This window comes from Maniola jurtina, chromosome 14 (genome assembly GCF_905333055.1).
Source record: "Maniola jurtina chromosome 14, ilManJurt1.1, whole genome shotgun sequence".
NCBI classification, from domain to species: domain Eukaryota; kingdom Metazoa; phylum Arthropoda; class Insecta; order Lepidoptera; family Nymphalidae; genus Maniola; species Maniola jurtina.
In genome coordinates, this window is record NC_060042.1 from 11081424 (window position 1) to 11106364 (window position 24941).

The 24941-nt window shown below is 36.4% G+C and overlaps 3 protein-coding genes across 9 annotated transcripts in view; 2 read left to right on the forward strand and 1 right to left on the reverse strand.

Annotated features, from left to right (window-relative positions):
• Positions 1-24941, forward strand: part of LOC123872110 (caskin-1) — a 171593-nt gene that overhangs the window by 66289 nt on the left and 80363 nt on the right. The gene's annotated exons all lie outside the window — the stretch shown is intronic.
• On the forward strand, positions 14538-17464 carry LOC123872133. Of its 3 annotated transcripts, none has more exons than XM_045916289.1 (6): positions 14538-14805; positions 14902-15011; positions 15097-15331; positions 15867-15938; positions 16019-16224; positions 16582-16596. In XM_045916289.1, exons 1-5 carry the CDS (start codon positions 14740-14742, stop codon positions 16178-16180), a joined length of 645 nt encoding a protein of 214 aa, XP_045772245.1. In that variant the 5' UTR covers positions 14538-14739; the 3' UTR covers positions 16181-16224; positions 16582-16596. The 3 variants fall into 3 exon arrangements, with proteins under 3 accessions (XP_045772245.1, XP_045772243.1, XP_045772244.1); XM_045916287.1 differs by lacking the exon at positions 16582-16596 and having other exon boundaries at positions 16019-16087; positions 16168-16559; XM_045916288.1 differs by lacking the exon at positions 16582-16596 and adding an exon at positions 17306-17464 and having other exon boundaries at positions 14656-14805; positions 16019-16087.
• Positions 17491-19181, reverse strand: LOC123872125 (putative nuclease HARBI1). The gene is made up of 4 exons (XM_045916275.1): positions 18631-19181; positions 18259-18540; positions 17704-18091; positions 17491-17624 (listed from the first exon to the last, which is right to left on the reverse strand). Exons 1-4 carry the CDS (start codon positions 18889-18891, stop codon positions 17500-17502), a joined length of 1056 nt encoding a protein of 351 aa, XP_045772231.1. The 5' UTR covers positions 18892-19181; the 3' UTR covers positions 17491-17499.

Here is a 24941-nt window from a genome sequence, read left to right on the forward strand (position 1 = left end):
TTGCACCCGTTGCAAATACTTTAAGGCAGACCAACCTCCCTATAATTGGCTGAAATTTTACCACTTTTGGCTAAAATAAACAATTTTTCCAAGTGCACGGTTTTAACCAATACCAACAATTTTCATTGGCCTTAGCCATACCTTTTAAGTCAGTTCAAAGCTAGAAATCCATACTAATATTATAAATGCGAAAGTGTGTCTGTCTGTCTGCTATCTTTACACGGCCCCACAGTTTAACCGATTCTGACGAAATTTGGTATAGGGTTAGCTTATATCCCAGGGACGGACATAGGCTACTTTTTATCCCGGAAAATCAAAGAGTTCCCACGGGATTCCCAAAAACCCATCCGCTAAACCGATTTGTATGAAAATTGGTACCGAGGTAGCTTGCGTCCCTATCCTTAGTTGACATAGGCAACTTTTTATCCCGGAAAATCAAACAGTTCCCACGGGATCTTTAAAAACCTAAACCCACGCGGACGAAGTAGCGGGTATCCTCTAGTTACTAATAAGTAAAATAATAATATTAAACTTGTTAAAGGTTTTTATTGGAATTTTGATTAAAGTTTTTAGCATAAATCACAGTATAATTTATGATCACTCAGAGTAATTAAGATATCACTTAATTATTTATTTATGAATCAAGTAAACTTAATTACTTATTACACCGTGGGCATTAACCCCGAGTCCGTTTTATTGTTGACCTTTTAGGAAGTTTATTTAGGCGACATTAATTAACTGCTTTCACTTCTTCAGATAAACTTTTTTTTACTGAGTAGGAGGAAGCCAAATGGATGTCGATTGATATTCTGACTTCACTGAGATTCTCTTGGGAACCACGGAGTAAAACCTCCTGCCTTCTCTGGTCGTCCTTTCCGGTAGGTACTGCGATGCGCAAACCATGTCTGGTCAGTGGTCAGGCTTCATTAACTTTCGCTTGGACCATAGGTGTATTAAGTTAATATAGTAAATATGTAATAAATTAAGTTTTCGTGATTTAAATGAAGATTTAAATCATGAATTTTTTTTTTTGATTATTGATTTAAATTAGTTTTTTGGATATCCTCCACGTAACCATTATTATTACTACGATAACTGAACGATCTGACGATCTTCATTTTACACCTTTAAAAATAAAATTAAAGAATTTATATTTAGAAAGTTTTCATCCAATAAAAAACGTTACCATCCATGGATATAAAAATCCTCAAGCCGTATACTATTCTCCTCGTTTTAAACAGTTATATCAAAATGGTTTTGTATTGTACCGCTATTATTGATATGACCACGTTTTAAATTAACGGCTCAGCCAACCTAGAGCTTGACCACTTAAATTAAACCCCCGCGGCGATAGATTTGTCGAGTGCTAGTTGCTACTAACAAAAAAATGCATACGTTTTAATTGACAGTTATGACTTTTAGATAATTTATCGGGCAATCTATTGTTAAGATATACGTGATTTCAATATAACGAGATCCTGGTAGAATAATGTGCTTATTTATCATTTTTCTGTAATTTCTTACCCGATTGTAACATAGTAATGATAGAAGGAACAATGTCCATGGCCGTTGGAATGAAACCGAAAAGGCAAAGTGTGTCGACCGCGGCAAGCGTTGCGTGGGATGCGAAGGATGCGATATAGAGAACTGACAACTCTCTAGTAGGAGTAGAGGGTGGCAGGAAGGAAGCGGCTAGATGAGAAAGGCTGAGAATAGAAAAAAGTGGCGCTCAGGGAAGGCCTATGTTCAGCAGAAGACGTCCCCAGGCTGATATAATTGATGATATTGTAGGTAACTTGATATGACCAGCTGTGTCAATGTAAATGTAAACTGTATTTAAAATACTACTGTGATGACTCCAAGCACTGTATTTTTAACCCCCGACCGAAAAAGAGGGGTGCTATAAGTTTGACGTGTGTATCTGTGTATCTGTCTGTGGCATCGTAGCTCCTAAACTAATGAACCGATTTTAATTTAGTTTTTTGTGTTTGAAAGGTGGTTTGATCGAGAGTGCTCTTAGCTATAATCCAAGAAAATCGGTTCAGCCGTTTGAAATATATCAGCTTTTTTCTAGTTACTGTAACATTCACTTGTCGTCTCTAGTAATTTTTTTGAATTCTAACAATTGCTTGAATACTTGCCGTAGAATTTTACACAAAGGTAATATCTACAAATACAAATAAATTACCACCTACTTAATATATTTGGAGGTAAAGGTTCTCAACTTAAATTCAATATTTAAATTATTAGTCACAGTTTCCAATAAAAATTCTGAGAATAATTTAAGATTTTATTTCGTTTCCAATAAATACGTGTAGAAGAGAATTGGATTTCAAATAGGGACAAACCTGCTCGGGGCATAGTGGGCGTAGATTGGACTGGCTGTTCCTATATCATAATAGGTACACCTACCTTGATATTTTTTTTACATTTTGCTAATAATGCTGCGTACGAACATCGATCCATACTTCCATATCCATGCTAATATTATAAATACGAAAGTGTGTCTGTCTGTCTGTGTGTCTGTCTGTCTGCTGCCTTTTCACGGCCCAATAGTTTAACCGATTCTGACGAAATTTGGTACAGAGTTATCTTATATCCCGGGGACGGACACAGGCTACTTTTTATCCCGGAAAATCAAAGAGTTCCCACAGGATTCCTAAAGACCCATCCGCTCACCCGATTTGTATGAAATTTGGTACCTTGCTAGCTTGCGTCCATGTTATTGACATAGACAACTTTTTATCCCGGAAAACCAGACAGTTCCCACGGGATTTTCAAAAACATCAATCCACGCGAACGAAGTCGCGGGGAAGTAGGAACTTACATACCTATTAGTGAGAGCTACATGGGTTTTAGTTTTCGGACTTTATTTAAACCTTGTTTTCTAGTCTTGATTCTCGTCTTCTACAATAATACGAGTATAATAGCAATAGGTATTACAAGAAGACTAACAAGCGAATTACTCGTAACGAGTTCTTTTGAAATTGCCATTATGCATAATTTGCATGTAAAAGCTAAAGAAGGTGTATTGCAGTGCAAATCTTATCTTCGCTTTTCGAAATGAGGAGTGTGTACAGTTTTATGATTTTCTCATTTAACTTTATAGGTTTGCTGGAATTTGCCGTTTTACTGTCTAGACTCAAGGCGTCTTTACGTTTCCTTAATAAGAAATAGTAAACGACTTTAACGTTTTCTATTGGGACTTTAGAATATTTAACTCGAATAGAATTGTTATTTTTAGGGTTCCGTACCTCAAACGGAAAAGCGGAACCCTTATAGGATCACTTTGTTGTCTGTTTGTCTGTCTGTCTGTCTGTCGTGTCTGTCAAGAAACCTATAGGGTACTTCCCGTTGACCTAAAATCATGAAAAGCAGGTAGGTAGGTCTTATAGCACAAGTACAGGAATAAATCTGAAAACCGCGAATTGTGGTCATATCATTTAAAAAAAATTAAATTGTGTTTAAATTTTCAAAGTAAGATAACTATACCAAGTGGGGTATCATAATATGAAAGGGCTTTACCTGTACATTCTAAAACAGATTTTTATTTATTTTTATGCATAATAGTTTTTGCTTTATCGTGCAAAATGTCGGAAAAAATACCCGAGTACGGAACCCTCAGTGCGCGAGTCTGACTCGCACTTGGCCGGTTTTTTCTTCTTCTATATTATACTCGTTAACTAGTCTAGTTAGACTTATCTATCAATATACTATAGCTCAAACGACCTACTAGACGGATAATGCTGAAATTTGGCATGCAGATAGCTATTATGACTAAGTTATCCTCTAAGAAGGGATTTTTGAAAATTCAACCTTCAAGGGAGTAAAATACGGGTTTGAATATTGCGTAGTCGTCAACGAAGATGCGGGCATAAACTAGTCTCACAATTTAAAAAAAAATATTTTCACACATCACTCCGAACTAGTTCCATGCCCCATAGTAGTTCATAGCAATTTTTTTTAATTCTCCTTTAATTGCTATGTGCGACCACGTCCCGCGATACGCCGCCGGCATACATTACTCACTCGTGAATATAACTTGATCATAAAATATCTAGACTCCTGCTATTATAAAATAATAAACTATAAATAGCGAGTAGCCTATTACAGTATAGATTACAGTAGTATTATCATATCAATTTATAACTTTATAGGTACTCCTTTACTTATGAGATTTTACTAATAGGTTAAAAAATTGCAGATAAACTTTTTTTAGAAACGTAAGTGTGCTCCATGGTGCTAGGTAAACAACTAATCTAAAAATCAAGACAAAAATAAAAACTTTTCTTTTTTTTATTCACTATAGGCAAACGCTTGACCACAATCACACCTGATGGAAAGTGATGATGTAGCCTAAGATGGGACGCGTTTACTTAGAAGATGTCTATTTACTCTTGTTTAAAATATACCTGGATTGTAATTGGTAGGAAATACAGATCGCGGAAGAGTATTCCAAACCTTAGCCATGCGTATGAGGAATGACGATGCAAAACATTTCGTGCGTGTAGATGGAATGTCGACGACATAAGGATGGGAACTCGCCCAAAGTGTTGCGGTTGGTGAAAACTATTCAAAAAAAAACATATTACAATGGCTACTTAGATCTAACTACCTAAAGCTGCAGCACATTTATTTAAACCATAAATTATTAAACATTGTATGTATTCTGTCCGTTTACTTAAGTATGTACTTGTGCTAAATTAGGTATAGACTCTATCTAAAGATCAAATCGAATATCTAATCTATATGTAAATAAAGACGTTCTTTATAAAAGTGAACATGCAAACTCAAAATTGTTTTATAAACTTGTAAAAACACCCGGGAATATAATACTGTCAATTTTAAAAACCCCAACAAACTAATCAATCAGTTCGAAAAACCAGAAACAGATGTTCACAACAAACAGAGCCAAGCATCAAAAAATGACCCCTAATACCTTACACCATACGGGTAGCAAATTTTACGTCAGATGTTGTTCAGTAACCCGTAATTCTGCGCACAATTTGCCTGTCTACCCCACTCCGATATTACGTAAATGATACGGATAATATCGACTTTAACGGAACGCTAGACATGTCAAATTGGTGTACCTTGGTCTAGGGAAATGGTTTCTATGTCTCGTATCTTTGTCATCTTAGATTCCGAAAAATTATTCAAAGTACTATCTGCAGCCCGAGAACAATTAGTGCAACACTAGCTGATGCCCGCGACTTCGTCCGCGTGGATTTACGTTTTTCAAAATCTTTGATTTTCCGGGATAAAAAGTAGCCTTTGTGCTAATCCAGGATATTATCTATCTCTAGTCTGAATTTCAGCCAAATCGTCCAGTGGTTTTTGCGTGAAGGAATAACAAACATACACACACACACACACGCATACACACATACACACAAACTTTCGCCTTTATAATATTAGTGTGATATCCCTCTTGTGACTTTACAACACTTTGTCAGTGAAATAGTCGCAAGAAAGTTGTAGAAAAGCGTTGTTTTCGCGTGTAAGCTGTAGATGATTTAAATACCACAATCGCTAGCATGTCCGTGTCGGACAAAAGTCCCATAGACAATATAAAAAAAATATCGTAGGTAAAAAGAACATTCATTGATATCCTAGGTGCCTTCGCAGGTTTAACATTGAACATTGCAAGGGCATTCATTTAATAATCTCAAAAATTCCCCGATAAAGCATTTCACACTGCTAGAATAAAATTCATGCATTCAATAATTGTATGACAAAAATTTCAAGAAGCTATGTGTAATCAGTGTGTAAACTTTTTAGTAAGGGGCTTATTATTTTGCAAAAACCATACAATGTAATTGCTTGCCGACAAGTTGCCGTTTAATGATTACAGATTTTTATCAATAACAGGTTCTATTGACTACGATCTCTAATGTTATCGAGTTGACAAAGTGCAGTCAAGTTTTGTAAAGTCATCTCCAGAGAATATGTGGTGGTCAGATGCGAGGAACAATTCTCTATTTGTCTATTCTCAATTAGTTCTGATTATTGAGGAATCTCTCAACGAGTTTTGAGAACTTTCTGATGCCCGCGACTTCGTTCAAGTGGATTTAGGAAACTCTTTGATTTTTCGGGACCAAAATTATGTCACTCTGCAAGTCGTTTACTATGACTATGCAAAAAATCTGTCAATCCGTTGCTCTGTCATGACATTATTTGAAGATAAACCAACAAACAAACAAACACACTTTCCTAAAAACCATTTATAATATGGGTAGAATGATTTCTAGCATTTTCGGGGCCATGATATTGGTTCCTCCTGAAAACAATAACAATATCGAACGTGAGTTTAGGGAGAGTTTGTTTGAGTTGAACCCAAACTCACAACGCTTTCTCAATTAACCAAAGGAAATGAGGACTCACAATCGATTACCCTTAATGGGTAAAACGATCAACGTCACGTGGCTCCAAATGGCAACACTATCGGTATTTACTATCAGACTATTTACGCTGATCGTAAACAACATTGGTGCGAGCCGCAACCGGGAGCAATTGTGGTACTTTGGGCTACCGAGCTCTTGTGTTTATTGCCGTGAAATAATACGAAAAAGGTCCTATATTTACAGAGTAGGTATATAGACGACTGTGCAGAATGTGCTGCTAGTATGCATAGATGTAACAGAAAATATAGTATCAATATTTAACAGCTATCACAGTACGTTGCTGTATCGGAAACGTGGTGAGTAACTTTGATATGAATATTGTATATCTGGCTTGTCAGCTACGATCTACGATCGAAGTTACTAGTTACACTATACTCGTAAACGATAGTGTTATTATCCAACTCTGACAGTACACGGCGTGATCACGACCCTGGTTCCTGTCACTATATTAAACACTGAACATAATAGCAGCTGAACATGATAGCTTTCTAACATCAGTTCAAAAATTCTTTTTCTAAGGTAGTAATGAATGGTCAAATCGTGAATTCAGTTGAACTCTAAGCATCATAACAAAATGTAAGAACGAGTAATGGGAGAAGGACAAAAAATCATTGAAGGGGATAGAAACTGATAAATGCAAATTCGATCCTCAAATCTGTCACTTAATGTATAAAGTCTAATCGACCATTTCCCATCACCTCCCATCTCAAAATGTGGGTAGCTGCAAATTATTGGATAATCAGCGGCCGACGTGACGCGGCGATGGCGTCGCATACACACTGCCAGATTATGCAAATGGGGAAAGGATATCGACACGAACTCACGGAGTTTTAGAGCGAAACTATTTCGATATAGATGATAATGATACCCCTCGGTCGTGTCTACGTTTGCATTGGAAAGACAAGGTTGATGTAAGCCGGCGTTTGCTCAGATGTCCAAACTTTTGACGACCTCCCTTTTTTCCGCTGGTAAAAATGCAGTTACGCATCCCGCACTAAAAAAGCGGGTATGTGGGATTTACTAGCTTTGCTACTTTAACACACCCACTAAAAAAACCCTGCGGTACCATCAGCGTCAGGTATGAGGCGTGGCGCAGTAGTGACTACTGTCTTATAAGCGGGAGATCCCAGGTTCGATTACCGGCAACTAAGGAATTCATATTTTCTGAATTGTTTCTAGTCTGGTCTGGTGGGAGAAGAAGAAAAATTTTAGGCTTTATGCCATGGTTATTATCTGAGAGATAAAATAGAGAAGTGGTGAAAGTTTTAAGTCCGTAGGCCGTTGGGCAGCATCCCAGATGGAGTTGAATATGCCCGATACACTGAGGTATCCACGGGGATTTAGATTAGAAAAATCCCCATGTTATGACGTAAAAACTATGGAAATCGCAGTTTATTGTTTTTTCATAGGACAAGGAATTTTTTGTAGAGCATGGTGAATCGTGATGTCTAATATCTTGACTTCGAAGGTGCAAATTAATGGGAATTAGTTACAGTATTTTAGATTAAGATAAATTGGATTCTCGATATATTGGCAAGGGTTCCCTTGGGGCCTATTACTTAAGAAGCTGGCCTTTCCGTATTGCGACTTGCAAGGCGTAAGGCGTAAGCCTTTGGGCTAAATTCGCAGCAAGTTACGAATTATAAACGCATGAAGCGATTTTTGGGAGAGGTGGTCTGGTAGGTATTATATTTTTTTTTGAAGTTTCATGGCAAATTCCTGATTTTTGAAGAGAATATTCTTAAAGAGCATTTGGGAAAGGACCTGAAGTTAAAAGGTGAAAGGACCTGAAGATAAAAGGTGAAAGGAAGACAACAATCAAACACGCCTAGTATTGAAATTGAACCTTAACAAGTGTAAATTAAAATTTATAACACCCCCGACAAGTGAAGGTTACAGGTAACTAGAAAAGACCGAAAACACCTGATAACTTTCAAACGGCTGAACTGATTTTCTTGGACTATTCCGCGCCTACGATCTAAAGTATCTGAGTTTTCCAAAACATCATTTTCAAATAAATAATTATGTATTTAGGCAACGTCCATCTTGACAGCTTGACATTTGTCAATTGACATAATATTATGAACCTAACGGTTATCTAACCTTCTTTTCTACAAGAAAACTAGAAAAGAGCTGATAACTCTTAAACGGCTGAACCAATTTTTTTGGATTATAGCTAAGAACACTCTCGATCAAGCCACCTTTCAAACAAAAAAAAGTAAATTAAAATCGGTTCATTCGTTTAGGCGCTACGATGCCACAGACAGATACACAGATACACAGACACACAGATACACACGTCAAATTTATGACACCCCTCTTTTTGGGTCGGGGGATAAAAATGAAATAAAACTGCGGTTTATGCCACAAAAAATTGCGGCAAATTTAAAATAAATGCCATGTATCCTCAGTCTAACTAAAAATAAACGTATTTGATAGAATCTTCTGCTTTACATTAGGTGTTGAAGTCAAAATTTAAGCACTGAAATATCAAAAAATGTACCTAAGTAATGGATCTAGTACCAAAGATGGCTACACTGCTTTTTTTTTCAAAAGAAAATATATTATTTTACCAATCCTGGGCTATACTGGGAATTAACTTGTAGTGTAAACCTAGCCTTAGTACTTCAGTATTCTATTAAGACAATAACACACAAGCATCCTAGACACTCGAGACTAATCATATCATACGTCCACTTAACTAGATGCATGCCCGTATTATTGTTATTCAGATGTTATTCAGACATGAATTGGATCCGTTGTTCCGCACAGGTGGGTGGTCTGGGTTTTAGGACTAATACAAATAGTTTAAATTCACAATGGAAGCTTGACACATCTTATCTGCATGTAAAAAGCTGAAAAACCTTCTACTTTGAACCAGCAAGAACTGGATTTGTTCAAATGCCTTTCTTGCCTTAGGTACGTTATTAACTTATTAGTCTGTTATGCTTTATCATTTAACACGCTTTATAATGTGCAAATCATCAACGTAAAGAAATTTAGGACATCATTTCCACAAGGAGTTGGATCATATACACTTAGAAGTTGGAATGTCGTTCAAATTTTTTAGTAATTGAAAATGTTGTAGATATGTGAGAGCAGCAGTATGCAACATCAGCATTTGTTCAATGCTCCTGATGCGGACGACTGTTATAGCTAGCTGAAGGCATGCGTTTTAATTTTTTTTTTAATTGCGTTGCATGTTGCGCCTCTTGCAGCTCGTCTCTTGGTATTACGATCGCCCTTTAATATGATAATCAGGCTTTCTTTTCTGACGGGATAATTATCTTCATCCAGGTCCTAAGGTTAGGTCCATACTAGGAAGCACACTGACGTCGACATGTCTAGCTGTCTGCAGCTCCATTCATTTCACAGAACAACATCGCTAAACAAATTGCCTGGTGCAAAGCTTAGAAATTGTCCTTTGCCTTTTATAAGCACGCTGCATTTAAAGATTTCTGTTTTCTAAACAGAATAAAGGATGTCGTGATCCATTCATTTCTTTTTCTCTCTGAATATGGATATGAAAGCATTTTAGATTCTGTTTTCAGTATTCAATGCTTTCCGGGAACTGAGAGGCGGGTAAACTCGAAACTGGAACATAATAATAATGTTATTATTCAAACATCGTGGTTGTTGGAATTTGTTAAATGAAACTTAAAATACACATCTGAAAGATGGTAGAATAATAGATGAAGCTAATATTGAGAATGTTATTGAAGGCAGTAATATTTAATACATACATTAGAATATACAAAAGAGATTAATACTGCTTTCACTAATTTTAATTAGGAAGAAGTGTCTATAATCATAGATGTTTGTTTAAGAGAGCCTATAATCATAGATGTTTGTTTAAAAATTTTCATACAAATCTTTGAGCCACTGTAATTTTAAAACTACATATTTTTGGAAAAATCTAAAACACCACAGACACAGATATTAGTTTCTAGAATATGTCTACAAAATTTCATGGACTTTGGTTGCTTAATATTCATATGAAATTGGAACTACGATTGTATGAAACGAGTGACGGAGAGAGCCCTGTTAAACACAGTATATGAATTATATTATGTGAAACACATGTTTGACAAAACTGATACCAAATAATACAGGGATAAAAACAACAGACATTCAATCTCCTATTACAATTTAAAACTCATAGTTTCTACGTTACTATGTATAGTAGCATTCTTCAAAAATTAAGTAAGTGAAACCTACTCCATCCAGACAATAGCATACCATAGGTACCGCATTAATCTTCATAAAGCTTTCACATTCATTCACATATCATTATTCTCAATAATGACTTTAACTCTCATTAAAATTAAGTTATATCAATAAACCAAGTACGTTTACATATTGTCACGACGATAATATTAAAAGAAAAAACATTAGCATACAAACAAGCCAATATGTCAGTCAGTCAGGCACTGTATTGATTTATATATACGAGTACCAGGGCGTGTTGAATCTTAATCTCTACAACATGCAATAAAATTTCACTACTTCTCAAATAGATAGATATAATTAGCCCACATTTCCTCAATCCAGTGGCGCCTTTGTTTGTTACATTTAAAAGAGGTCAGAGGTTATCACAATTAGTTAAATGTTAACTCTTATGGCATTTAGACATTACTAATTAAATGTTAAATTGAATATCCGTGTTGATATGGCGCTTTCGTAAAACTTTAATATGTGATCTATTATGTATAGTGAAATTCCGCTAGATTTGTCTGAAGACTAAATAAATCATATAAATCTATTTTATAACACAATATTTTTTTTAAATAGATGATGTCTGCGACTTCATCCACGTAAGTTTCGGGTTTTTAAAAATCCCATGGGAACTTTTCTCGTGAAAATAGAGGCCTATATCAGTCTCCAGAATGCATGTTTTCTCCGTACCAAATAAATGATGCCCGCGATTTCTTTTGCGTGGATTCGTTAAAAAAAAATCTGTATTGACTCTTTGATTTTTCGTGACAAAAAGTAGTCTATGGCCTTCCTGGGATACAAGCTTTCTAAGTACATAATTTTGACAAAATCACGGACCGTGAAAAGCTAGTGGACTGACAGGACACACTTTCGCATTTGTAATATTAGTATTGATGGAATTTTATCGTCAAGATCAAATATAAACGGTCGCTAACATTGCTCCGTTTCCCACACTCAAATAGCGTAACCCCTTGAGCTTTGTCGACCGCTAATCTCCAAGGATTATACTTTTACACGGATCGCGCTGGGTACGTGGTATTGTCATGTACTCAGAGACTGCTGCTTGGATTATCTCGTGGTTATTGTGCCCATAATGAGCATCTGATTACTTAGGCGGATCTTACACAGATGTTTGTGTATTAACTGGTGTTATAATAATTATATGTTTGGAGCTGCCATCTTGTTTACGAGTATGATTCATCATCATCATAATCAACCCATCGTCGTGCCGGCTCACTACTGAGTGCGGGTCTCCGCTTAGAATGAAAATGGTTTATACTTTAGGCCATAGTCCACCACGTATATATCGTGTAATAGCTCGTTCACACAGGCTGCGTAAGCATTGCGTAAGCGTAGACGTAGCGTGTACCATTGCGTTGTAATGTATGGAACTGTATGAAACATACCGCTTGCGTAAAGCGTGGACGTATGGGTAATTCGGTGTGTTAGGGTTTACGCGCGTCACTACACACGTGTCACGTGTACGCAATTGGTGTGAATCGGCCTTAAGTATAATCAATGATGAATACTAGCAATAAACATTGATGCTGTTAAGTGCAGGATATATAAAATAAAGTTAATCCTAAATCAGCAATAACGTAACTTTTAATACCATAATAAAATATTACGTCAATGAGTTCTTCCTAGATGACGTCTACTATTATGATTTCACCATCTACAATTACAGCTATATTCATAGCTAGTTAATATAATAAATGCGAATACGTATCAGTCTATCTGTCTGTTTGGCTATCTGTGTAAAACCTTTTTTTGTGGAAATTTTGACACAGACATAATAAAATTGTAATTGAGATAACTGCATTTTGGGGACGGACTTGTTACTATTTATCCCAGAAAATCAAAGAGTTCCCACAAGATTTATAAAAACATCATCTGCGCATCATTTATTTGGTACAGGGATAGCTTGCATCCTACAAATCCTACAGGATACTTTTAATCCAAAAAATAAAGTTCCCAACTTCCCACGGGGTTTTAAAAAACCGAAACCCACGCGTATGAAGATGCTGGCATCATCTAGTGAATGAGGTTATTTATTGTAAATAGAAATCTACTTTATCACAACAATTGATAGATTGGTTCGAGAGTTCAAACGATTCTCACACAGTTCACATTCACTGGTAAAAGATGTCAAGTGTGTCTGCGACTGTCTGAGTTCTCAATACAAAGCACTCTACCATATTATTTTAGTTCTGGTAAGTGATTGACACAATGGGATTGGATGCAAGTCCATACAAAATATGTGGGTCATTCTCAAGACCATGATGGTTTTTTTTTCAAATACATCATCACCGCACTCAATGTCCCTTATTGATGTCAAGTTTTTCACAACTAGAAGTATATAGTATTTCTACTATTTATTTATCTACGTTTATTTTTGCTACAGCGCCGACTATTGAAACTGTTTTTAACCCCCGACCCAAAAAGAGGGGTGTTATAAGTTTGACGTGTGTATCTGTGTGTCTGTGTATCTGTGTATCTGTGTATCTGTCTGTGGGATCGTAGCGCCTAAACGAATGAACCGATTTTAATTTAGTTTTTTTTTGTTTGAAAGGTGGCTTGATCGAGAGTGTTCTTAGCTATAATCTAAAAAAATTGGTTCAGCCGTTTAAGAGTTATGAGTTACTTTTCTAGTTTTCTTGTAGAAAAGAAGGTTAGATAACCGTTAGGTTCATAATATTATGTCAATAGACAAATGTCAAGCTGTCAAGATGGACGTTGGCTAAATACATAATTATTTATTTGAAAATGATGTTTTGGAAAACTCAAATACTTTGGATCGTCGGGGGTGTTATAAATTTTTAATTTACACTTGTAATTATATTGTTATGAATTTGATGAAATCTTTTTGAAAGATGGCAACGGAGTGGTATCTCTGATGCGGTAAACATATTTTAGGCTGTATAATTTTACGTCAATTTACCTATAAAAAGTAAAAAGTATAGGGGTTTTATAAGTTTGACGTGTGTATCTGTGTATCTGTCTGTGGCATCGAGCTCTTAAACTAATGACCGATTTTAATTCAGTTTTTTTTTTGTTTGAAGAACACTCGATCAAGACACCTTGGCTTGATCGAGAGTGTTCTTCGCTATAATCCAAGAAAATCGGTTCAGCCGTTTGAAAGTTATCAGCTCTTTTTTAGTTACTGTAACCTTCACTTATCGGGGGTGTTATAAATTTTTAATTTTCACTTTGTGAATTAAGTAATTACATGTTATGCTGTCAGAATTTCGTTTGATAACCTTAAATGTTGCTATTTAACTAGGTATTAATTTTTAAAACGCTAATACAAACTTTAACTATCTTCATTATAACTTTGTCATTATTATCTTCCAAGATAGGATAAGCATCTGATATTTGTAGGTCTCTAACTCCAAGACGGACAAAGTGATGCTATTTTCTCCTTTCACACTCTGACAGTTAAAGATGTCAAGTGTCTTGAACGATTGTCTCACAATTATGTACTCTAGGATATTTATGACGGGTGATTTATAAAAGGCGAGGTTTGGAGTGCCGTAATATATTCAACGCGTAATTATACGGCTATAGGGGGCTTGCGTCCGCGTCGCCTGAATAATGTATGCGTACGCGCAGCTCCGGGCACCGGCAGGGTTTGATACTCGGGCGTTTTTGTTTCTTGATTTAGATATCTGACATTCATGGTGGATTATGTTTGCAATATTGTGGCCCTATGAGTTATACACTGTGTTTGTGTGAGTTATATCCTGTATATTTTTATTTTTAAGAAAGTAGATATTCTCTAACAGTCTTATTCATAAAAATCCCTTATTATAGGTTTAAATCGTTCATTAGCTAAAATACTCATTAGGCCTATTAAACGTTTCATAACTTTCTTTTTTCATAAAGGTTCAATAAACCTCTCACAGCTAAATTCTCGCTATAGGCTAGTTTCGCTTTATTATGTTGTCGTTCTGATGAATTCATAGACAAAATGCCAAAAATACTGGGCTCATGCTGGGCTCTGTGACAAAAAGTGACGCATGTGTGACATTTGTATACGTCAAAAGTGTCAACTGTCAGGAGGATAGGTTGGATCATTTGGATATTATCGTTCGGAGTTTTGTTTATAACTTAATTAAAAATGGAAACAGGAAGAAAAGTGGCTAAAAAGCGAGAAAGAAGTGAGAATTGGTTAAGTGAAGACAAGGTTAGTACCTACAGCAGTTCTCTACAATCTACACAAGTGTGTATTCGGTGTACTTCCTTTTTTTATATATATTTACGTGTTTATTTCTTTCCGTAGTATTTATTAATGGAGTTGGTCAGGGAGAGGGTGGCTGTGATTGAAAACAAAAACACGGACACTAACACTAATTCCAAAAAGCAGGCAGCGTGGGCAGATTTGTTAAATAGGTATCTAATTATGGTGTTGTTAAAATCAATACAATGCATTATACTTGTAAATAAACATTACATGTCATAATATTATTGTTCACAGTTTTAACAGTATGTGTAAGGGGAGCAAACGTATCCTTCCACAGCTAAAATCACAATGGGGCATCATTAAGATGCACGAAAAACGATTAAAATCATTAGAGCGGAAGCAAATCATTGCTACAGGTGGCGGCCCACCGCCACAGTTGGACCCTCTAAAGAGTGAAGACATCAGTGCATGGCTTCCCAATGAATTTGTGATCGACACAAATGAATTTGATTCTGATCAAATCAATCAGGTGAATGTTTTACAATATATTGTGTAGGTTTATGATCCGAACATTGGTGACAAGGGTCTTTTCATGTTAATGAAGTAACTTATAAGTCTCGTTGTTGTGAGAGATATTATACATCTTTATTATTATGTCTTAGTTGCTAGTTCATGTACTTAATACAACTTAATTAGGATATTATTTGTTATCAAATAGTTTTCTAGTGTTTCAGTCTGTACTCTCACATCCATATATCATCATCATCATAATCAACCCATCGCTGACTCACTCCTCTCAGGGTTTGGCCATAGACTACCACGTTGGCCAAGTGCACAATGGCAGACTTCACACATCTTTGAGGACATTATGGAGAACTCTCAAGCATGCAGGTTTCCTCATGATGTCAAGTGATATTTAATTATTTAAAATGCACATAACTCTGAAAAGTTAGGTGTGTGTCTGTGATTGAACCCCTGACTCTGATTAGGAGGTGGACGTCCTAACCACTATCACAGGCTATCACAGTACTTTATCCATATATATGAGTAATATATAATTTCAGGTCAAGGTTGGAGGGCTGTCACCAGATGAAATCATCTTAGAGGTACATCAGGAGGATGGAATTACAGAAGAGGTAAATTAATATTTAACAACATGGGTTGATCAATGAATTTTGATAGTCATCCCAATTTAATAACACTTTTATTGCTTCAGGTCCTACCTCATACTACTCCTCCTACTAATCATGAGATGAGCAAAATAAATCAAGAAAATGAGAACAAGGTCATAATGACCTCATATCAAATGCTGCACAAGTACCTACAGGTTCATCAACTTCACCTAACACACTTTTATTGCTTCAGATCCTACCTATAACTAATGAGAATGACCAGCGGAAAAAAGAAGGAAATGAGAACAAGGTAAATATTGAATGCTGCCCAAGTACCTACAGGTTAATCAACTTCACCAAAAATTCTACGCTGCAGGTGCAGCTTTTTCCACAATTTTTTCCTTGGCAACCGGTTTCTTCCTTTTTCCATCCCCTAAACTTGGCAACTGGTTAGTACTTCATAGCCTTTTTACCACTGAGCACTCATAAAAATAATTATATTACATTAGAACAATAAATAACCAAACCTCAACTACAGTAATTAAATTACATACTATGAGGATGGTTTTATCATGTATTCATTAATTTGTATTTGATAAAAATTTGAATATGTAAGTCTTTCCTATGCCAATGAGTTGATTTTAATAAGTAATAATTATTATTCTAGGTTGAGTCTGCACTGCACCAATCGTTTAATAAGAAAAAAGAAGAATAAAAAAAAAGAAAATGAGAACAAGGTAAAACAAATATTCAAAAGCATCAAGGTAGTGGCAGCAGCCTTTGAATTTGAAATGTTTCAGAAATAGTGCTTTTATATCCATCTAGACCTAAAATTGATGGGGAATTTGAACATAAAACATCTTTTGACTTCAAAGCACACATTTTTTTTTGTTAATGTACAAATCCATCCATACTATATATCACACTTAATATTATAAAGCAGAAAGTTTGTATGTGTGTGTGTGTATGTTTGTTACTCCTTCACGCAAAAACTACTGGACGGATTGGACTGAAATTTAGAATGGAGATAGATTATACCCTGGATTAGCACATAGGCTACTTTTTATCCCGGAAAATCAAAGAGTTCCCACGGGAATTTTAAAAAACCTACATCCACGCGAACGAAGTCGCGGGCATCAGCTAGTAATTTTATAAATGCGAAAGTGTGTCTGTCTATCTGTTACCTTTTCATGGCCCAACAGTTGAACCGATTCTGACGAAATTTGGTACAGGGTCAGCTTATATCCCGGGGACGGACATAGGCTACTTTTATCCTGGAAAATCAAACAGTTCCCACGGGATCATTAAAAACCTAAATCAAGCGGACGAAGTCGCGGGCATCCTCTAGTAGTAAGTATAAGTAAATACCTATAATATTTTGTATATTACAGACATCTGCTGCTGCAAATGCCATCGCAAGCGTGGAAATCGATTGCAGGAGGGAGCTCCACAGAGCTCAAATGGATAATGAGAAAAGGATAGCTCGAAATTTAGATTTAGAAGAAATTTTGATTAAAAAAAAAATTGAATATTATGAAAAAAATAAATAAAATGCTTTAAAATAACATATTTTTTAATTAATTTACTAGCTAAAATGTTGGTCAATAAACGCACGCAGAAAAGCACTATTTCCCATTCTTCCTCTTCCAGCCTCATTCGAATGTGCTGCAGAGTCATCCTCCTGAACAATATGGACATTACCATCATTTTCTGAAATAAAGTAATAATTGTTAAAAATATTGCTTAACAAATAAATGTTGATGAAAAATTATGCTAAACTAAAAATTACCTGGAACAGGGTCCTGTTGGTCTATTGCAATATTATGCAAAACTGCAAGAGCCACAATTGTAGGTTTTACATTGTGCATGTGAACAGTGACTCCATACAACAAACTTTGGAACCGTTGCTTCCACACGCCAAAGCAACGTTCTACACAGTTCCGTGTAGCAATTTGAGCACGATTGTAATTTTCTTCACGTGCATTTTGAGGTCTCAGAATGGGCGTGAATAGATATCTTTCCAGGCGGTACCCCGAATCTCCTAAGAGTCGCCCCTTAAAGTCTCCGCGCTCGAAGCGCTCTTTAAGGGTGGACTCATTAAAGATGCGGGAGTCGTGGGTACTACCACGCCATCTGGCAACAATATCTCTGATGCGTAGTTTAGCATCACAAGTTACCTGAAAAAATATGTCTGCATTTAAAATAAAAAACAATTAATACAAAAAAAGTAAAGGACCTAGGGCCATGGAGTCTTAATGCTGCCTGTCTGTCCAGCACGGAGATGCTATAGGTTTTGTTGCTGTACATGTACTTATTAGGTAAAAGTATGTATTAGGTACAGTACCTGGACATTCATCGAATAAAATCCCTTTCTATTTATGTAGTACTGAGCTGCATCACCGCCATATTTCTTTATTTTAATATGAGTACAGTCAATGCAGCCCAGTACAGAAGGAAAATTCCTGATTTCTTGAAATTCTCTGATTACTGTTTGTTGTTCTATCAGAGTCTGAGGCATTTTAATATAAGTCGCTGAGTGCCGAGCTATCGCGCGAGCTACTCTGGCACAAATGCGGCTTACAGTTGGTTGAGACAACCCATGTAAATCTCCCCCATCTTCTTGAACCTAGACAAAAAGTACATGTTAGAAGAAATCACATATAAAAGGAATAATTAAGTACATGAATAGAAACTTCGAAATTAAGTAGGAACTTACTTCACGACGTCCCCAGCATCTTATAGCAGTTAAAACTTGCAACTCTGGTGAAGTACCACAGCCTCTTGAATCGAGTTGCAAATCTTGCCTGACGAGATTAATAATAAACCTTGCGGTATCTTTACTGAAGCGGTATCGCCGTTTAAACTCGATATCCGGCAAAGAAAACGGGTCAAATCTCTTCTGGTACACCTTCTGACGACGGCGACGTGTAGGGTTTTCGACATTCTCGATGGCGGCTATAGCTTGCAGAGCTTGCATTATGATACTTTGATATGATAATAATAAATTACGTACAAATAATTACAAACTACAATGCAATGACACTAGCATCAACGAAAATAATTATTAACTACACTTCAATCAAATTATCAGCTGTCATCTGAAGACAAGACGGCGGCCATGTTGTTCTTTATTAAGGGTTTATAGTAGGGTTGAGCCTGTTATAAGTTATGGAGCCGCTATTGAATACTTTAAGAGCATTATAGCACTATTGAACGTTTATGAAAGATGTTTTTGAGAACTTTGCTTATAACAAGCTAATAAAGCTTCTATAAATTTTTATGAATAAGACTGTAAATCTTTACCTATACTATAGACGTATAAACTCCTGTAGCAACCAAGAAATCGTCAAAAATACAAACGATGCTTCCATCGGTAAAATGTTTCCGGTTTTTGTACAAGTTTTTATCCTTCCGCCAAACCCGCCTCTTGGGTTTGAGAGAGGATCTAGATAACAGATCCCAGGACACAGCATCCTCGTTAATGAGATAAGAAAACTAGTTCCATATTAACTACGGTGGTAACAAAAAAATTAACACGAAAATAATGTATGAGAGAGAGCCAGGGCAGTGGAAGCTGAATGTGGTTTTAAATATCAACGAGATACGAGTTTAATTTGGCTCATATTATGAACTAGCTTATGTCCACGATTTCTTCCGCGCGAACTACTCAAATTTCTAGGCCCTATTTTAGCCCCTTAGGGATTGAATATTCCTTTCTTAGCGAATTTCTACGTCATAATAGCTAGATATGGTATGAGCTACTTTTCACGAAAAAGTTACTTTTCTTTGCTTACAGTATAGGTAATGCCACAGATCACGATAGTTAGGCTTCGCCTATATTGGTAGGCGTCAAATGTTACCTACATTTGACGCTCGGTAGGCTATGAAATGTCTAGGTATCCTAGATTTCACGTCACCCCTTAGCAGAGAGAACTGCGAACTGTGCGCCTAGCTCTAGCCTAATATTTGACGTATATCGATTTCAGGATCAAACTGAAGGTTCCTTCAATAGTTTACCTAAATTAATTCTCAGTTCTCATTATTATAATGTCAGCCCTTGACAGTTTTATTCGAACAATTCGAGCAATACACACCTATTTCGGTGATATTTATGTAGAATTTACTACCGACTTCCAACAATGAAGATATATAGCGTAGTTTATAGTTCTCATTATGCAGTATGTCTAAATTATTCATCATCGGGCCGGCTAGTTAATAACCATATTTCTAGACTTTGGTCCGAACTCTGAGCGTGGGTGTTATTCCGTGAGAGCGGTTTGCAGGCGCCATCCATGTTGGACCATTGATATATTCGGTTGGTGCATAATGCCGTTCATTTTTTTGACCCCCGACCCAAAAAAAAGGGTTGTTATAAGTTTGACGTGTGTATCTGTCTGTGGCATCGTAACTCCTAAACTAATGGACCGATTTTAATTTCGTTTTTTTTTTGTTTGAAAGGTGGCTTTAACGGTGAAGGAAAACATCGTGAGGAAACCTGCATGCCTGAGAGTTCTCCATGTTCTCAAAGGTGTGTGAAGTCTGCCAATCCGCATCCGCATTGGGCCAGCGTGGCAGACTATGGCCTAAACCCTTCTCATTCTGAGAGGAGACCCGTACTCAGTAGTGGGGCGGAAATGGGTTGATCATGATACTTAATTGTTAAACTTCTATTCAAAATAATAGTGTAATCTTATATTTTCCATATCTTTGTTGCTTGCAAATTAAACCAGTATAGTGAATACTTGACTAGTCCTTAAATTAATACCGCTAAAGTATCATTATCGCTTGCATAATAACTTGTTAATATTATATTGGATATTACGTAAATAACATCTCTTATTATCCTTGCAGTATCTGAATGTTTAGGTATCTATGTGTATGTTTATAGCGCCTCATCTTTTAATATATCCAGTTTGCTAGAAAGATTTTTAAAGATTTTTGCGTACAGAATCACCAACTACCTATGCTTAGTACCTACTTAAATAAAACAACATAATATTAACATAATTACTATATTTGCATGCCAGAAATGGTTGAACATATTGGACTCATTGTATGCTCTTTGTACAACTTTTTTTACCTGTATTCAGCAAATAAAGAATATGATTATGATTATTATGTCAAAGATGCATAAAAGATGACGTCTCTGGCGTCGTGGGAAGTTTCGGGTTCGATTCCCGGCAGAGTAAATTTGGAAATTCACAATTTGTCTGTAGTTTGGCGCGAGGCTTCGTCCGTGGCTAGTTACCTCTTAGGTAGTTAGTTATTAGATTGAGGTTGTGATGTGCCTACAAAATTTCACTGAGTTTGATTGCAAAATATTCAAATCTAAATCAAACTCAGCTTGTATGGAGCACGCGTCCAATACACTTCTATTAAGTAGGTATGAATTTCAAAATACATGCACTTGTAGCAATCAAATTAGGTCCACATTTCGGAGTGGACAGGCGGTGGCTTGACAAACGGCTGCATGCGGAATGCGGCACCCACGACCCCAGGCCGCTAGGCGCCGGTTTCATGCCGTGGGTGTAGTGAAGGGTGCATAGGAAAAAGCGTTCACCTGCTTTGCTGATTGGTAAATACCTATTGGGAGGGGATAGTCGAGTAGTTAAGACGTCGGTGTCTCATTCAGAGGGTCCGGGGTACAATACACTACATACCTAAGTATATACAGGCACGCTCCTCTTACTTTTTACCCGACTACGGCAAAGCTGAAAGGAAGGGTTATGATTTCAGCAGTCTATGTATGAATGTATGTGGGTATGTATGTTTTTGGAGTTACGATTATCTGCGTTTTATGCAATTAGTACTTTAATAAAGTAAAACATCATTAGGAAACCTGCGTGCCTGAGAATTCTCCATAATATTGTCAAAGTTAAGTCTGCCAATTCGCACTAGGCCAGCCTGGTGGACTATGGCATAAACCCTTTCAGTAGTGAGATGATGATGATGAAAGAGTGAATAGGCTATACGAATTCTTGGAGTTCCCGCATTATTGTTAGGTGGATAGGTACCTACCTACATAAGGTATTGGTAGAGTCTTATCAACATGAAATAAACTTTTTGAATTTGAAGTGTTCGTTCGATGATTTTGATAGTTAAAAATAGTGATAAGAGAGCTTTCTCATAAAGATCTCTCTACACAAACATACATCAAAACATACTGTTATTTTAACAAAATTGTCTGCATTACCAACTCAGTATAACTATAGCTCGATTAAGATTGGAACAAAGTGATCTGGATTCTGGACGCTATCACTTTGTCTGACCACTTCAATGTTACTTTAAGTGTTCTCATACTCATATTTGCCAGATGCCCACACTTGGGCTACATCATTGTTGGTCACTGTCATGCACTAGTTAAACATAGTAACAGCAGTAAGTTACAAAGATAATAATATTATGTCCCTAAAGAAAAATTCTGACCCACTAACTCCCAGCTCAAGACCTTGGCCCTAAAATATAATTTAACTAGTGTCAACGGGGAACTCAATCATATGAAAAGTTGTGATTGTCTGTCTGTTGCCTTTTCTTGGCTCAACCGCTGGAAAGATCTTAAATGAGACAAAGCCCCACCCATTTTAATCGACAAAATCAAGGAGGCTCTCACAGAATTTCTATAAATCTTAATCCAGAAGACGAAGTTAAAGCATCAGCTACAGCTAAAAGTTAGTACTTTACTTGAATCTAGCAAAGTAATCACGTCTAAAGCCATTACTCTGGACGGCCTTGATAAAGTGTAAATTATTGTAATCAATTACAAAACAGATTACGTAATTGGATTTAGTGTTGTACTGTCAAGTGGACAGGTCATGGATGCCGCCCACCGGCACCGACGCCTAAGCAGAACTGGCAGGATTAAATTCCAATTTCGTTATATTTCCTAGAACTTACATTAATCAACCATAACTTAACTTGGATCTTGCCACCATAGATATTCCTTCGCTTTTTATTTATATTGAAAAAAAAAACAAATAAAATTAGATTGCTTTATTCAGCTTTTTTCATTAATTAACTTGAATTATTTTGCTTTTTATTTAATTAATATTAATGTGATGGTTTGACTAGCACTAACCTACAAAATTAGACTAATAAGACGAAGTTCAGCTTAGTGAGGTCACTGGTGTTTAGATATATTAGTTTTCCTCTATCAATAAATGTAAAACCTTTGCTAGGAGTGGTTTAAGTACGCGCTTGTATTTGTACGTACCTATATAGTGATTACGTTTTATTATACAGTGCAATCACGATTATAGAGTTCATACTAGTGCAAGCTACCTTTGAAGCAAGACGTGCCGTTTCACCAAGCGCCATATCCAACTTTCTGTCTGTACCAGATGCCAGCAAGGAGTTGAGCAGGGACCAATAAAATAAGAGTGCAGGTTGGTGAAGCCGTCAGGCGCAAGTTTTAAAGATGGCTGCCGGGACACATTCTGCAGTTTACGAGCAATTAACTTTATTTCAGCGCATCGAGAGGGGCCTCTTTATGGCCCCTTTAGTTGCCAGCTATTTTATTCCCCATTGCATTTCTTTAAATCGCATCGGACATAGGTATTCTGGTAAGATGTGCTTGTATTTAAGTACCGATAAACGAGCCAACCTGTTTTCCAAAGTTATTAGCCAGACAACTACTTTTGGCTGGTATGTGCGCTGGGTACGTCTTAAGTAGGAGTTCCCAGATTCAATACCCAGCTGGGTCGATTTTCGAATTTAAAATGTGGCTTATTCCGTTATGCGCACCTCTAGTCTCTACATCCGACCTCTCTGAATTAAACTAAATTGACAGATCAAAATCTAGTGATATCTTTTTCCGCAGAGAGCATTATGAAAGGCATAGTAATACATTTAGACCTGTAATTTTAGTTTAGATAGAAAGAAGCCACATGGCTCAGGTCTAGTCTGGTTAGAAGCCATACCACCAAAGCGTTTCGGTACGCTGTTGCTTTGTGAATGAAACGAAAGAATAATTTGGTTTTTCGGTATACTAAAAGAGGTAAAAACTGGTATAGATTCTTCTAAGTTACTATGTTTCTATCGTTGACTATGTAGGTATATCGTCACTTTTGTACTAGAATTGCACGATGGACTTGACGAAAATCATGCCTTATTAAAAACAATGATGACTCCTAATACATACACATACCCATAATGATTGCCATATTATATACCTATCTTTGTGAAATACTTAAATATTGAACAAAGCATGACTACGAAATAATTTGTTGAATTAATTTGTATGACTCTTACAAACGTTACATTACTCTTTGTTACGACTTGCAAAGTTACATTAATTTCGATGCAAAGTTTTTAAATTTATCGCTCTACATTTTCTGTGTGGAAAAATACCTCAATATTTTTAGATTTATTTTCATTCAGTCTAATGTTAGTTAGTTATGTATGTTCGTTAGTTAGTTGTTGAAGTGCGTGTCTTATTAAAAACCTTGGGATTTTCCTCGAACACAAAATTAGAACCTAGAAGGAATGAGTTTCATTACAAAAAAAAATGCAAATCTTTCTTTATTTGTAGGTATGCGGCATGGATGGTGGTGTGGTTGGGTGCAACCTATATTCAAGTTTCAATTTTAATATGCTGTTCATAGGAGTATACTTGTTTTATGAAGTGGTGATCGGCCTCCTGTTAGGAAGATCGGGGGTTCGATCCCGGGTAAGCGTATGACCTCACTTTTCGGAGTTATGTGCATTTTAAGCAATAAAAATATAACATCACTTGCGTCGCGGCTAAGAAAAACATCGTAAGAAAATCTGCCTCAGAGTTGTTCATAATTTTCTCAAAGGTATGTGAAGTCTGGCAATTGAGGACATAGACCGCCGCGCTTGGCCAGCGTGGCGGTCTATGTCCTTAACCCTTCTCATTCTTAGAGAAAACTTGTGCGCTTTAGTATTAGTATTAGAGATGTTAGTTATATGAAAAGTATATTGTATACCACCAAGACAATACCGTATTCATTTAACATGCATAAATTCGATGCGCTAACAGACGTTAAGACGAATATTAATCAATTTCCT

Bases quoted from the DNA above. Each gene is read 5' to 3' on its own strand.
- LOC123872125 (XM_045916275.1), bottom strand. From the start codon at position 18,891: ATGCAAGCTCTGCAAGCTATAGCCGCCATCGAGAATGTCGAAAACCCT. The intron at 18,541-18,630 runs GTAAGTTCCTAC...CTTTTTGTCTAG, and splicing joins GATGCTGGGGACGTCGTGAA to GTTCAAGAAGATGGGGGAGA. The intron at 18,092-18,258 runs GTACTGTACCTA...ATATTTTTTCAG, and splicing joins TTTATTCGATGAATGTCCAG to GTAACTTGTGATGCTAAACT.
- LOC123872133 (XM_045916287.1), top strand. From the start codon at position 14,740: ATGGAAACAGGAAGAAAAGTGGCTAAAAAGCGAGAAAGAAGTGAGAAT. The intron at 14,806-14,901 runs GTTAGTACCTAC...TTCTTTCCGTAG, and splicing joins ATTGGTTAAGTGAAGACAAG to TATTTATTAATGGAGTTGGT. The intron at 16,088-16,167 runs GTCATAATGACC...TTATTGCTTCAG, and splicing joins ATCAAGAAAATGAGAACAAG to ATCCTACCTATAACTAATGA.